This window comes from Schistosoma haematobium, chromosome 2 (assembly GCF_000699445.3).
Source record: "Schistosoma haematobium chromosome 2, whole genome shotgun sequence".
NCBI lineage: Eukaryota > Metazoa > Platyhelminthes > Trematoda > Strigeidida > Schistosomatidae > Schistosoma > Schistosoma haematobium.
This window is the reverse complement of record NC_067197.1, coordinates 25,730,578-25,746,890: the sequence shown is the minus strand read 5'-3', so window position 1 is coordinate 25,746,890 and position 16,313 is coordinate 25,730,578. Positions and strand designations below refer to the sequence as shown.

At 33.4% G+C, this 16,313-nt stretch overlaps 1 protein-coding gene across 1 annotated transcript in view; it reads left to right on the top strand.

The window, feature by feature from the left end:
- Window positions 1-1,601: 1,601 nt before the first annotated feature.
- Window positions 1,602-16,313, top strand: part of MS3_00006564 (uncharacterized protein) — a 49,237-nt gene continuing 34,525 nt past the window's right edge. The window contains exons 1-2 of the mRNA XM_012942001.3: window positions 1,602-1,683; window positions 8,349-8,987. Of these exons, the coding sequence (XP_012797455.2) occupies window positions 8,443-8,987 (545 nt within the window). The 5' untranslated portion in view covers window positions 1,602-1,683; window positions 8,349-8,442. The remainder of the gene's footprint in view (window positions 1,684-8,348; window positions 8,988-16,313) is intronic.

The following is a 16,313-nucleotide window of genomic DNA, read 5'->3' as shown; positions in this document are numbered from 1 at the left end:
CCAAATAGGTTTGACCATACGTGCTCTATCAATAAGTTCAAGCGAGTTGACACAACATCCACTAATAGACTGGTTTCGTTACATTTGAACGATCTGGTTTTTGGAGTTAAAATGTGCTGTATACCTTTACAGGCTACACGGTCCTATCAAGATCTCCTAAGGCTAAATGCTAAAACCACTTTCCTTATTGATTAGTATAAGTGATTTTCAAGAACATTTACTCTATGAAATATTCCTCGTTGAGAAATTCAGGCTTTGTTGAAAGCTTTCCAAATGGACTGACAGACTGGAAGATCCTAGTCGGTTTTACAGTTTAGAAAACAATAGAGCGCAAGCAGTATGTCCGTGATATGTCACAAACCATTCACAACACTTATACGGTTCTCTATAGAAGTGTCTTAGTTTCGAAAAGATCCGAATATCTTGGTAACTAGTGATCCTAATCCCTACTCTTAGCCTGACAAAAGGGCTTTTAGAACGGTTGTAAGATTCAAGTCAATGTTTGGTTATTTCAAGTGCCAAAATTTTCGCTTGCATCTTAAAAGTTTTATTTCGACATAATCAACTCTCATGAATCACATCAAAGCAACAAAAAGTGAGCGCAAAGAAGTCATCATGTTTGTACAATCTGTTGACAAAGATATCGGATATTGAATGTTGCATTTGATCCCACTTACATAACGGAAACAACACTTCCTCTTTCGTACCAAAAAGACAAATGTATCCTGATATACGTACCAAAATTCAAATATAACGTCTAAATACATAATACGAACCAACAAAGTCAAGATTTTTTCAATTAACTCAAACTGCCGAGTGATTTTTTCACAGGACATGAAGTTTCTACGCTCCATCGACAATCAGTGGTTGTATATAAATACTGACTTTGTGTGTGATTCACATGGCATAGCATTATTTTAGCAAATTTTATCGAAAATTACAAAACACCTCGACAATGGCGCTCGCTGTACGGCCGAATTAAAGTACTGTACAACAAAAGGTGATTGCTATTGAGTGTCTGAGAATAGACCGTCTGGGAAGCTGCCTGAAGGACGCAAATCAAGTTAAAATGTAGCACTACTGAATATCTCCTTTCCATGACCTTAAGTCCATGTTTGTGTTTGTGCAATCACAAGATGAAACACAAGGGACGAATCTTAACCACGGTTGATCGTAACAATGGTATATCCGATGAAGATAGAGTGTTAAAAAATATGGACACATGAGCCCCAGATAAAAGCCTGAAAAATACAAAACGGGGAAAAAAATTCGGAAAACAATGATAAAAAAACCCCTAGGAGAATCCTTAGAAATTCGAGACATGACGCCTATTCAATTAGTGATGCACTGGAAGCCCGTTCGTCGTGTAACTATACAAAAGGACCTTTAATCCGAGTACATATAACTGATGCAACATATAATAGGTACCTAAGTTATGTTATCCGCTTTTTATGAAAAACAACATCAAAATGGAAAAAAAGACGATGTGAATGTTTTTGCGATTTTAAACTGTTCATATTTTCTCACGTAGAAGAGTTTTCTCTTTTACTGGACCCGCAACATGTAATGTGAATTCGTAATCTTTTAATACTCTGTTTAACCTTCAAAATCCCGGACTTTTGAAATGCTTATACGTTTTCGTCTGTTGTCATCATGAATTAAGGATAGTTATTATAGAAAGAGGTTGGTTCAACTCGTGAAGGTTGGCTAGTTGACTTATTGTGTATAACCGGGTTTAAATTCACTTATTTTTTACTCTTCACATATCTTTGTTACTAGTGTTTTAGTTGACAATAATTTATATTACATATAATATTTTCCAGTCGTAGGGTATTCAACTGATAAATTTGGTCGAATTTAAAGGTCACTAGTAAGTGTTAGAATTTAGCGTTTAAATAGTGTTAACTGCCCAGGATCTTCAGAAATAATTGCCAAGGGGATAGTGAAATATTTTGTAGATAAACGTACGTACTCTCATAAAAAATATATTATGAGTAAGTGTATCTGTTAAAGTGAATGACTCCCAATAATAAGGTCGGATTTGGAGTTAAATGACGATGCGTTTGGGCTGGAATAATTTGTTAGGATTGCTTGCTTAATTTTCCAAACACCTCACTGAAAATTAGGTAATCAGATTTTATTTTTCTTCACAAAGCTAGCATATATTCACCAAAAGGTCTCATTTTTAAATTTATTTTGTTCGGGGTTTATTAAAGAAAGATTCTTAGGGGTTCATCTGGCGAACTCTAAGTAACTGTTGATAACCAACATTGATTTTCAACAAGGCTTTCTGACAACACCGTGGTCCAATTGCATAAACATAGATCTGAACACCAGCCTTACTTTGATTGCTCTAGTTGATAGAACATATTCAGCGTTTAGTAGTTTTAAGCTCACGTCAAATATAATTTTGCGAAGTAAAGAACGACATTAGAATATTCTACTACTTAAATGAGCATAGATACTAAAGAGATTTTCCATAAATCGCATAGTTTACCGTTCTTTACTTTAAAAACTCAATTTATATCAGATGCAAACATACAGAACAGTTATTTTTGGCCAAGTTAGTACGTCATATCTTTAATTATAGATGAGAATCCTGAGTATAATACATTCTAATTGATGGGACAGCTGAAGATTTATGTTACGTAGTTAAATGGATAACGGGTTTACACATTTCAAGTTGCCTAGAGTTACAGGAATTTTTATTTTGATGGTATGCAGGTGGTGTACATCATTTACATCGTTGTGAATATTTTTAAAAGTGGATGTAAGACACTACTATTTGAATCTGACTGATCATTTGTTTGCCTCCATATTTAAAAATAATATAAGCTAGGCTCCTCAAAGTAAAGTGGGTAAGTCAACTTGCCTTGGGTTCAGTCCTTAACACTACTAAAAGTCACCGTAATAGCGTCCGTTACTGCCCTGGTGTATCGATGAGTGATACCTTCATAATCTGGATTACAATTTTTTGTTTTATTTCATTCATGTGGTTCGTGTTATTTGTAACTTTTGTTAGCTACAACTAGCTTACAATGAAAAACAAAACACACGGAGACTCGTTTTCCGACTAATAAAAACGTATTGTCTTTATATATTCTCACCACAAGATTTTTGTTTGAAATAATATGTAGTAGAGGATTTTTATTTTACTTCCTTAACTATTATTCTTATTCCAAAAACGTTTGGCATTCTAAGTAAATTGCTTTCATGTGTCGGATCGGGTATTCAAATCATTTTTAGTCAATAAATTCATATCCATATTCTTTTAAAAACGTTCAGGCCAAAATGTCAGTCAAAAAACGTCATTTTAATCCCTTAATGGTCAGAATTTTCTTAATTTGTTGTTTCACCATAGTTTCATTCGTTAAGTAGCTTTTGTATAGAGTGCTCAGTTTATGCATTTCCTTATCAAACATGTCACACATTTTCACGAAGCTGGTGTCTAAAGTGGTAGTTAATAAGGTTAGTTTAGTAGTGTGACCACAATTTTCAATTCTTGGAACGTTAAAACAGTTGTTTGACTGTGAAACACCCTTTTTGTATATTTTTTAAACTGGTATCGGATGTTTATATTATTCAGCAGTTTATTTGTCTACAATTTTATTCTCTTACCAAGAAGATCAAGGCTTGTAGACAAAAGCTTCACGTATGACTTTTCTTATCTTTCTTGAGGTAACTACATCTTTCTAAACTTTGTAGCAAGGTCTTCTTAAGTTATGCTAAAAATCGTGCGCAGTATTTCATAGGAAGCTCAAAAACTTGTTGACCAACTTTAGTTCTTCATTAAAGTCAGTCATTTACTTGGTTGGCTGTCAATATAAATTTGTGGCAATGATGAACAAACGAGATTTTATCCAGTCGCAAAGACGATATAGTATTCAAAGTAAAGTTGATCAAGCTAATATTGTATTTTGCGATATCCTTACAAAGTTTCGTTGCAGAAAAATGGCGTTTCAATTTTGCAGAATATCCTTGGAGTTTATTCGTGTAACGTAACCGGTTAGAGCGCCTGAAGTTATCATGCATGTATATTTGACAGCGGAATCTGCTTGAACAAGGTTCTTGGAATAATTTAAAAGGGGAATATCTCTGACTCTCGAATATAAATAATTAGTTCACAAACCTTTAGACCATAGAGCGATCACGTTTAGTTTGTTGTAGTTTTATTGAAGAAACAATAAATAGTTTAAAACTAACAGATTCCTTGAATGATTTGTTTTCAGGTTTAATTTTAAATTCTTATGACACTGGTATTATCGTGGGCTATTTAGGTGTTCATGCCTAATTTTTTAGTTTTCTAATTAAGATTCTTGAGGATAACCAAGATTTTATAAAATTAGAACACATTATTTGTAAATGATTTACTAAAGGTTTAGCAAACTGTTGCTGACATTTATTCTCCGCGCATATTCTAAAGTTATGTTTGATTTAAAAACTACTCTAGTCAGCAACTGATATGATGGAAAGAAAAATCAATTTTCGATTGATTTACTCATTATGAGTTTTGTTTAACATTACATCCGTTTTGATTCAACGTGAGGATCATTCAGTGCAGTATTTGATTTGTTTTTCCAGTATGATATTTTCTTCTGTATAATACACGATATTCTTGCATTCACTTAACATAAACGATGCGCAGTAAGTGACTTGTTATAACTGAGTATGTGATCTTATCCTAATTATTAATCAAGATACAGTGGTCTTGAATGCTGTTAGAGGTACGAGGGCGGTTATCACTTCCCGGTTGCCCACACCGTAGAAGGGTTCTTCTGGAGGTACCTGAAAAAAATTGGATTAGAGGTGGTCTTAGTGACCTGAGAGCGTGACCGCAGTGCCCAAGGGACAAGTGCTTGAGGTCGGTCACACACGACCTTTTTATGGGTGATTTTTGTGTTAGCTCCGTACTTGTTGAGACCTTACCGACGGAGACGGATATCCGTGGGATAAGACGAGGTGTGCATTTTTAGGGCCGACCTTTTCTAACCCCACCCCTCCTTGTGGGAAGGTAGCATCGCTGTCATGCTGGTTGTCTGAAGGAAACACCTTACTGCTGTCACACCTCTGTACAGTCAGCAGTACGACTTCGCCTTCGGACCTTGGGTTTGTTGCTTTTAGTCTTACTGCTCTTCAACCGACCTGTCTGATATGGTAGGACCTTGAGGAACGGTTGTTCTAGCCAGTATAGCTCGGTTGCTTCATCACGATAGGCAAGCTTAACCATCACGTCAAGGTAGCAACAACGGTCGGGAGGTAGCAACGACGGTCGGTGACATGGCTCAAAATCTATCACAATGGTGTCGGTGTATACACTCTCTGTCTTCCCTTAAACTAAGAGATTAAAATCGCTTCATATCTTTCTTTCTGCGAACTTATTCTTTCTTCCTGTACTACATCCTTATTGCAATCTTTATTTTATATATTACCACCTCTGAATTAACTACTTTTATGAATCCGGTGTCCATCTTGTTGTGTTAATGAGGTATGGCAACTTGGACCGATGCATACATGTGCCTGGTCCTACGTTGTAGCTGACTGACTGATTAACCAAAATGGGTGTAAAATCAGTATATAAACCAGTGTATTTTAGATTACATTCGATTCGTCGTCGTCACAGTGTTTGGGCTAATAAATCTTCACTTATACCAGTCTTGTGTTTCTATTTTCTCATCGTGGGAATTGCCGAGGTCCCTCGTTCCGAGTATAAGTGATCAGTTTTGTTTTTCCGGTACAGCAGTAACGTAACGGGTGATATGATATAAATGTCCGCGATATAGTGGGCCAATATTGCACAGTCAAAACTAGGCGTATAAAGAATAATAAAGTAAATTGTAATGTTAAATTTGGTGGTCTCAGGTTTGCTCTGAACCTCCTATCGTATATTTGAAAATATCGTCCATGAAGCTTGAAGAGTCCAATAAAATTTAAATAGGTAATTAACTGGGATGTCCCAGAAAATATACATTCGTCAGCATAACTAAGACCTATGAGCTTCATATATGTATGCATATATTTATTCTAAACCGGAACGTTTCATCTCTTAATTACTAGGTAGAAGTGTGCTACTACCAGTTTTGTAATACTGCTGTCATTTTAATTGACCTTCTGTCCATTCGGCTTTTAAATCTAAGTTAACCTTGTATATATTATTACCGTTGAAGAATTTGGTATTTATCTTGTTGTGCTAATGACGTATGCCAACTTGGACTGATCCTACATTGAAAATGATTGACTGGTATTATCAGGTATCTATTAAATTAGCTACCTTTGTGTTTAGATAATGGACCTATACATGAAGTATGATTGCAATAAGTATCACTTTAATTAATATCAACCATCGGTGAATTCTGGCTTTGGTGTTTCACCTGTTGATTTACACTTGTTATAATATTCTAGAATGTGCTTTGACAGCAGAAATGTATAAACATAGGGAAAAAAGTTAAAACCTTTGGCCCAACCTATCTGATAAAAGTTTGAACTTATTTAAGCCGCTCAAATGAACCTCAGCTGAGATAGCTTTATTAGCTTTCTTCCGGTGTTTAAAAAATGAGCGATAACTTTGTTATAAACTAAGGTATAATGTTGATGAATTAAAAATTGAACTATGCAGAAGAAATAGCTTTTTGGCTGGAAAACCTTGTGAATAATGAACGAAACGTTACCAAAATATTTGCACAAATCAAAATAACGCTTTTGATTAAACGTGAATACTTCGAAACTAGTAGCAAATAACAGTTACAGAATTGTTTTACACTCATCCAAAGAAATACCAGTTATTAGAATGTGTATTTGCTGAAATACTTTATTTTAGCGGAATAACCATGACATAATCAACAACTTGTAGATTGGACTGCTAGAAACTACACATTTTTGTTGTTAGTATGTATGTTCGATAAATATTCCGTGAGTTTGAATGAAGGGCTATGACCTTCGAAGTTTGGAATCGTCGATCATGAGATGGCTGTCATCAGTGTCATTATGTGATGATCACGGCATCTGACGAAGTAATTGACATTGGAAAATTAAATTGCTGGATGACATATCAATCGCCTAAAAGTAATGGGCTCACATTAAGGCCTTGATATCCTATATTAGATAACTGGCCCTTTTTTAGGTGAGCACTGCTGAAAATTTTAATACTATAACAGAAAAGTTGTTCGGTGGTCCTTAGTGCCCAGTGTTTCCCCAGCCTCAAGCTATTTGCGGTGCGAAATTAAAATTGATCAATCCTTACCATCATTAGTACCACTAATAATCAGTGGTCCATTTTCATGATTTATCTTTCACTGTAGGAAATTTAGGAATAAAAGGGACGCGTTAATAAAACTCTTTTGTTCAGAGATGAAACAGTCAATGTCTAAATTGATTGACAGATAAATATACCAGAACCGTGAATTCTTATAAATGGATGATATTTACATTTCATGAGGCATATTTTTAACAAATGTAAGAATAGTTGTTGTGCTGGGTCACTTCTGATTGCTATCGACTGACCTTTTGCTAGTTCTGATTGGCTCTCCATATCAATAGTATAACTGAGACGGAATTCCTGGAAAAAAATCTTGATCTAAAGTGGCTGAAGACCAATATATTACTCTCATTTTCAAAGAGTTATCTTGTCACACTTCCTGTATTATGGAGTTAGTGTTGTGCTTCCACTGAAATATCAATGATATCTTGCGTACATGAGAAGGTTATTAGACCGATATAAAAAACCATATGTTAAAACGAAGAGTATTAATATGCATCAATTATAAGGACTTGATCAAGAAATATAACAGAAAAACGTAAGTTTGTATCTAGCGGTTAACATAAAAGATGGTCCGGGTGAGTATTTAAATGCGTGTGCCCCTGTAGAACAAATTAATAAGACGCATCTGATAGTACTTAGCATCACATTTAAATATTTTGGTTCACAGATTAAAAAATAACTACCGGAGTCAATTAAATAATTGTTTAAGATTTCGTTTACTTCACACAAATAACTAACACTAATTATAGATCAGACAAACCAAGACGGGGTATTTGGGGTTATTTTACCATTTAGTAAGGCGGATGATTCCGAACCCTTAATTTAGAATGCCCTATAACTAAACTATAAGGTGACCATAATGTCTATCATGACTCCTCCTGTCTTAATGTCCTAATGATTCACAGTCCGAAATTAGTCAATATAATCTATTCGTAAGATATTGATTTACTTAGTTTTTGATACGGAATCACTAGACCTAGTGTTCAGATCATTCATTTTAAAACATTGTCATATACGTCGACATTGAATAACTAGTTGCTTGATATTTGTTCGACACCCTACTAAACTATTTATCTATTTATTAACATTTCAGACCGCTCTCTTATTATCGATCATCTACGCAGTTACATCATAAATTGAATAATATACGTCAACTAAACTCGCCCAATAATTATATATATTCTTAAATGTTTCGCTTTCCTCAATTAGTACTGTTATTGCATTGTACATTACAAATCTGTAAACCATACCGAGTATGGGAACAAGAACTTAAAATGCCTTTTGTTAATGTTGAACAACAGGATACATATATGTGCGCGTATTTTCAACCATCTTTGTTAAACGGAACTACTTTCATCAGAGAAATTCTTCCCAGTGCTAATCGCTCTACTGTACATCATATAATTCTCAAAGGTTGTTCACATCCAGTTACTAAAATTGGTAAACCTACACAATGTGGAATGTGTCAAAAAATTATGTATGCATGGGGTTTAGATGCACCGCCTTTACGCTTTCCATTGGGCGTAGGATATCCTACAGGATTAAATGCTCAAATTAAAGGATTTGAACTAGAAGTTCATTATTTAAATCCAGTTAAATCCGATCACTCTGGATTAAGACTAATTGTTACTGATCAGATTCAGCCAAGAATAGCTGGTGTATTTCTGTTATTACGAGGTGATGCGATAATACCACCTGGTGTAAAAAGTTTCCCCATTGATGTGTCATGTCGGTAAGTCATTTTAATATTACTACATTTTTCCGAAGTTTTATGTAATAATATTTTTGCAAACTAACCAATATTAGAATATGCAATACAAAATGTAGAGCAACAAGTAGTTGTTATCTAAACAACAGCATGAGACAATTAAAGTGTTGGAAAAAATAATTCAGGTGGGGAAAAAATCCGTTGTGATATTTTTTTTATTACATAAACTTCACAAAAAGTAGCAAATGAGGTTTCTTGAATAGAATCATGAGGAATCAATCTTGAATTGATTTGTGTATAAAATGACAGATTTATGCTTGTACCTTTTTAAAACACGACAAAAGGTGCACATTTAAATGTTTCAGCTTATCACTGTCTCATTCAAACACAAGAAATGTCTTGATGCCTACAAATATCGCAGACTAATTATCTTTTTCTATTTAATAGATATAATTTTTAATAATCTTAACACATTTTGATAAATACTAAACTACTTAACATGAAACTGAACTCTTTTTAGAATAGTCATTTGCAGTTCGTTTAGTGTTTATAAATGTTTCGTTAAGAATAGACTACATTTAATCTCCATAAAAGTTTTATTACAATACTAAAGTGCCGAATATTACTATTTTCTGCTTGCCATAAAAATGAAATTTTCTAAATAAATAACGACAGAAACCACTGGTATCTAAATCCTCATATTCAGGGTATTTATTAAGAATAACAGTTCGTTTTACCAAGTTATGGAACTTTTTTTAACCGTTCTGGTCCTAATACTAAAACTAGCTCATTTTATTTTATAAGTTTTGACTAGAAAACACTGATATAAAAATTAGTTTGAGTTATAACATTCTGTAAATAAACACATGGAAAAATCTTGGTTTTATACAATAATTAAGCATATCATTGTCAAGTTATGATGTCGATTTGTGATGATAACTACTGTTTTCAGACCGAATTAATCTCTTTAAATCTCGTTACCTGGATTAACTATGTACAGTTATGTCTATTAGATGAACAAGGTTATAATATGCTACCATGTGGATACATAGAAAGACAATAGAACAATGCAACAAATACTACACAAAGTATGTTATAAGGTTGATCTCCGTTTACTGTTAAATAAGTGATGCACTAATAAAAATGTTTTCTGGAGGATGATTCACTAACCAAATATCCCATACAAAAATTGTAATCCACCATTTATGTTTTTGGTGGAGTTTTGTTCTCTGAGCTGGATGGTTTGGTCGTGGAGCTTTCATCGTTCTTCTGGACGACATCATCAGCACAAACTTCAGATAGAAGTCAGATAGAAGTCTGTTACAATCTGCTTTTCATGCACGGCATATTTTAAATACCAAGTGTCCTTTCTGAATTTAGTTATGAAATAATAAGTTTAGTATATAGATTTTTGGACAAATAAAGTATCGAAAGAAAAGCTGCTTTCCAATTTAGATGGGCAGGAGGGCTAATCACATGTTGAAATAATGTCAATAAAAATTGTCGTCGATTTTTACAAGAATATATCAGCAAATGTCCGAATCGAAGAAAACGTCGAACCAACAAACTTTTCACAAATTTTCTAGGTATTTTATTTACTAATGGTCAAGTCTTTATTTACACTAAAAAAAGTCGGATAGAAAAAGCGAAACCAGTCCCAGTCGTTAGAAGTAGTTCTGTTTCAAAAACTGAAGAAAACCTGCCTAGTTGTTTCGGTAAAGAAAAGAAGTTCTAAACAATGGTTTTACGGTGATGATGATGATTCTTAGAACACTGTTTTTGTGCCTAACAGGAATTTATTACTTCAATAATTTTGCTTTAATCTAGTTATTGGGAATTGTAACATCTGCTGATACAAAAACATTGAATTCAAAACGTAGAAACAAAAACATATGTTTAAGTTGCCAAACTTTTGAACAGGACAAAAAGTTTGTATATAAAATTACAGAAAACATAGGTGAGCAGACAATAAATAGGTATTTAGTTATAAAATATTCAGAATTTATAAAAGATTGGTGTGCATGATAAATCCACGCTAACGTGATCCCTTTTGAGCTGTGCTACCTAGGTCATTCAAATCCTGTCAGAATGCCTACATTTACGTCGACCGACCGGTATTACAAAATTTCATTTGGAAATAATATATTCATCCCCAGAAATGCAACAAATTAAGTATATTGTAGAGAATCTTATGACTGAAATATTGCTATCAGAATGCTTTAAGACATCAATTAGTGACAACTTGAGTTCATGAAAAAGTTAAACAAAAATGAATTGTTTGTTAATTTGAAAACAAGTTGACGTCTAGATTGAAACCAGGAATTTTTTCTCAAAGAAGTTTAAACTCAAAAGCAGAAGGGCCTCAGAAATAATCACATCCCTAACTAAAGATATTTATTATTATGTCATAATTGAGTTAAAGAAAGATTGCATATACACATCTTTACCATTCATATTCTAACAGACTTTTTCCTGTTAGTGAGTTTTAGTTTCAGAAGTTCTGAGGGTAATGTTGATAAAATTCTAGAATCCATTATTCATGTGCCAGTACTCGAAAGTTATTCATGAGTGCTTTCACTAAGATATTGGGGGCTATTGTCTGCAAACAGTAGTAGTGTTATCATTACAAACTGGTTTGACAGCGTCAAAAGTTATGATGAGCTGGCAGATGAGGCCTTAATGACTAATGTTCGTGTATGGTATTCTGGTTTCTGTTAATATTTGGTCATGATATGAACGTCCTTCTAGAGGCTGATGTTAACGGTTTCAAACTTTCTGGGGTTTATTTTACTAGACACCTGTGATCTATCTTGGTAAAACAGAAACTATGATATAAAAAGAGGAATTATAGGTAAAGTAGTGACTGCTTTAAGTATAACAGGTGTCTCATGGTTCTAATTAACTGATCTTTAAGGAAATCCTTAAACATCTACATAAAAGCTAATTAATATCTGTTCAGACAGTCAGAATAATTCAGCTAAATAGGTTTGATTCTTGTTTCAAATTATAAATGTTGGGGGCTTGCATAATATTGATCCGATTAATGAAACAAATTAATTATTTGTATTCATGTACCCATGATTTGCAGAGTCTCTGATTAGATTTATTGACGCTATAAGTGTTAAGTAGATTGATATTTTTGTTGTAGACTAGGGATCTTTCTGCGAAATGTCCGGTTACCTCAGATAAGTCTAGTGACAGTCATAGGGATTTTACAAACTATAGCATGAAATTCTAATTTTATTTTGAAACTATACATTTCATTCCTCATCTTCTGTCTTAATGCACAAGTGGAAAACATTCAAAAATTGATATTATCCACAATGTAGCCATGAAAGGAGTTTTTCTGTGAAATATAAACAAGCTAATTATGAATATGTTTAAGAGTGACATGATAATTTTACCGGGTAAACAATACAATTTGTAAATGTATGGATGATTCACTATTTATAGTTTATCCAGATTGACAAATAATTATGAAGAAGTTGCAATTGAGTTTGTGTGTGCTTGTTCAGGTTGATATATATATATATAAAAACTACAGCTACCATAATTGGGTTTAGCGGCTTGCTTAAATATCTAAGCTATCTGTTCCTGACGTCAACATATCTCAATAAGTTACCTGTCTTTTGCTTGTTTTAACACATTATTATGTCTGTTAATTGCATAACCTATTTAAGCGCGTTTATGAGAAGTACGCGATCTTTCGCCGTGCAACTTACAAAAAGTACAATCAGAGACATGGTGGTGGATGTCAATATGCATTGTAAAGAATGATCATTGTTCAGATATCGATCCCTGAACTGCTCTTGATCAGTTATGCAGAGATAAGCAACCGGTTGTTTCCGAAGTCATAACAAATACACATACCTGCAACATACGAACATTTTAACAAGTTACGATAGTAACTCAACTGAACGAGAAAAGCTCTATGTTTGCTTATTAGCCTTGCATTTACTCGACCTTACTACTTTTTTAGTTAGTCTATAATTCATTTATTTAAATGTATACAACTGGCAAGTTTGTTGTATCTTAGTATAATAAGTATTAATTGACTGCGCTTATTCATTCTTACCTTAAGTTTGATGCCCGATATCAAAAATGATTATCTGAAGGTCTGTGAAGATGAAACTAGTGCTTGAATAGAAGTTACGGTCGAGTTTTGATTATGTTAAATCCCACTGGCTGTGATCTACTGCTACAGAGAGGAGATAAATCTTCATTTGTTATGGTTATGAAAATTTCAGTTTATGGGTAATTATCTCGCTGATATTAAAAGTGAGATATCTCAGTGAGAATTTATTCTTAATTTGTAATCTAATCTGCTTGGAAAAGAAAATTACATAACTATTAATCTCGGTACATCAAGTGACTTTACTCGACTTTGCCAAGTCCTAAGAACCTATCGGTTTTGCAATATCATCATAAGTACAAGATATTTCAAGAGTTTTATCTATACAGAATCACGTTTTCCAGACATTGTTAATTATTTTGATGATTATTTAAAATGTAGTCTCGATCCCGTGAAATTATGTATGATGTGAGGTCCACAAACAAAATTGATATCCTTTCTATTATAAGCTACTTTTCAGATGTGAATAGTATTTTTGTATACAATCACTTAGTATAAAAGAGAATAGTGTTTAGAGATAGACATCCACTAAAAATATACGTGTTATATTTCAACATCATTTCATGGCAATCGAAACCAACTATAAATTTTAAAAGCAACAAAGTAATTACTAGTAAATAAAAATTTCATATTCCAGATGCCCGTCATGAGTAAAGATATGATTCATAAACTCTCGGCTGGACTAGATTATAAAATCTAACTTTAATCTTATTCCTTTAAAGAAACAGTACATCAAAGGGTTTCAGGATGTTTCGTATAAAAAATTTTTCATACAATTTGTTGCCACATGAAGCTTACACCTTCAGACTAATCAATGAAATCAGAAGTTGCTGAAAATAATCTGGTACGATCACGATAGACTCAAATTCGTTACTTATAACCGTAATCCGGCTTTGTCTAACTATCGATCTACTGTCCATGATAAAACTGTGATCAACCAACAAGTGTTTTAATTTTACAATGGCACTTGCAGCCTTTAAGATGTAGTATATTGAAATCAGTATCAACGAATTAACTGATAAGCAGCAAAATCATATCTTGTGATATATCTGCTTTTCTAATGGGCTCTAAAATGGTATCATAAATAAAGTCCCGTTTCCTGAATGAACAAACATGAATTCATAAATAAATTATTATGTTTGTAATATCCCAATCAGTAGGAAAAGTAGATTTTCTGACGTTTCGTGACTCAGTGTAAGACACTTTCTCATAAAATCTCATTTTTCCACTCACTGGCCCATTAAAATATATTAATTTACCTAAAACAATCTACCCAATGCTCAATTTATTCGAAATTATCAAGTCAAACCTTGGTAATGATACCTGCAAACATGAATTCATTTTATTTCGTTAAGTTCTCGTTAACTACTTACAACCTCGAATATTTCAAAATCAAATTAGGAAGCCTCTTGAAAGTAATTTAATAAATTAACTTAAATGAAGGTTGTTGTGAATACGTTATCAAAATAGAACAAAGATGTAAATAAAGTTAAGGGACTAAACAAAAATATAGGAAACATATATTGTTCAGCATGGAGTTGTGGGGATTGTTGATTTTTACTGAGAAAATATACCAATCTAAGTTAGACCACCACTGAAACCCCGGAAGCGCTGGACGGCCGTTTCGTCCTAGTGTGTGACTCCTCAGCAGTGCTAGTCCACGGTCCTTCATGCGAGAACCGAACACGTGACCTGCGACCTCGTCAGTGAACGCTTAACCATGTCTGGTTCGAAAAAGTTACTCACTGAAGACGATTGAAAATGGTCACGCACTATCGTCGATGATTGATGTTAAACATCAATACGACAGTATCGCGGCTCAGTGGTCAACATTTTAGGCGTCTGCGCTCTTACCCAAAGGTCTTTGACTTAAACCCCACGTGTGGGATCGTGAATATGTACAGCCGAGGAGTCTCATACTAGGACGAAACGGCTGCCTAGTGCTTTCGGGTTTTCTGTAGTGGTCTAACTTCAGTTAGTTCATGATTTCGTTGAAATATACATACATCAACGAAGGTAGAAGAACTAGATTTGCAGAATAATTCGAATTCATTGTATTTCAAGGTTTCTTATAAGCTCAAAACTGTTTAAATTTAAATTAGTAATGTTATTACAACAGGTTTTTGTATATGATAAACAGTGAGGTTTAGTTTGAAATTAAGTAAGAATCAAGAAGAGGAACCAACATATCTAACCTAATCGTCGAAATCGATTACTATTTATATTTTGAAGATGAAACCATAAAAATTGGGAGTGATTTTATAAGTGATAATAAGGAAATAATAAATGTAAACAAACTGCTAACAAATTAGTGATAATCAAAGCACAGCTGCTATAAATCCAAGTTGATATCATGAATGTATGTCAGTGGATATTTTTTTGTTATAAAGTACAGTAAGACGATAATTTTGGTGACAGGCCGATAATATAACAACATTAACATGATAGTGTGAGATTTACTACATTTCTGTATACAACGGTCAGGTCAAAAGCGTTTGGTGGTATAGCGGAGTGGTGTTGGCTGTTTGTTAATTCTTTTAAACGCTTACATGATGTCCACTATCTACTAAATATTTAATAATTACAATTGTGAATTCTTAATTTACAATTTTGGCATATATATATATATAAGTTACAGAACATTCATAATAGCAAAAAACTAAATGAACTATAAATATATGGGTAAAACTTGAAAGTAGATGATTTTGAATAAGTTGGGATCGTTCACTGCATTATCAGCTATTCAATAGAAAGATAAACTTTTGCTTTCATGTTAAAATAAATACTTCATAGTTTATTACGATCTCTACCAATCTTTCATTAGTAAAAATGTTTTTCCAAAAGAGAACTAACTGATATACATCTGAATAAAAAATCATACGATACGGTTGTTATTCTTCAAAATAATCTTAAATAACTGAAAGTCTTTCAGCTGTACAAAAGTAGTATAGACATTTTTTAACATGACTTTCATAAACAAAGGCGACAGGCAGAAGCATTTTTGGTGTATCTTCATAAAGTAATTGGGAATTTTGGGGATAAACTTAAAGTGATGTGTGAAAAATAGCTACTTAATGACAGAAATCGATAGGTCCCCGACATGTAATGCAAAAGTAATGCGGTGGTTCTTAATTAGAGAAACAATAAAACGTTTGAAATGTGGTGGTTCACCTTCAAAGTTGTCTTATTCTTAATCCGTTTCTGAAAACGGTGTATTT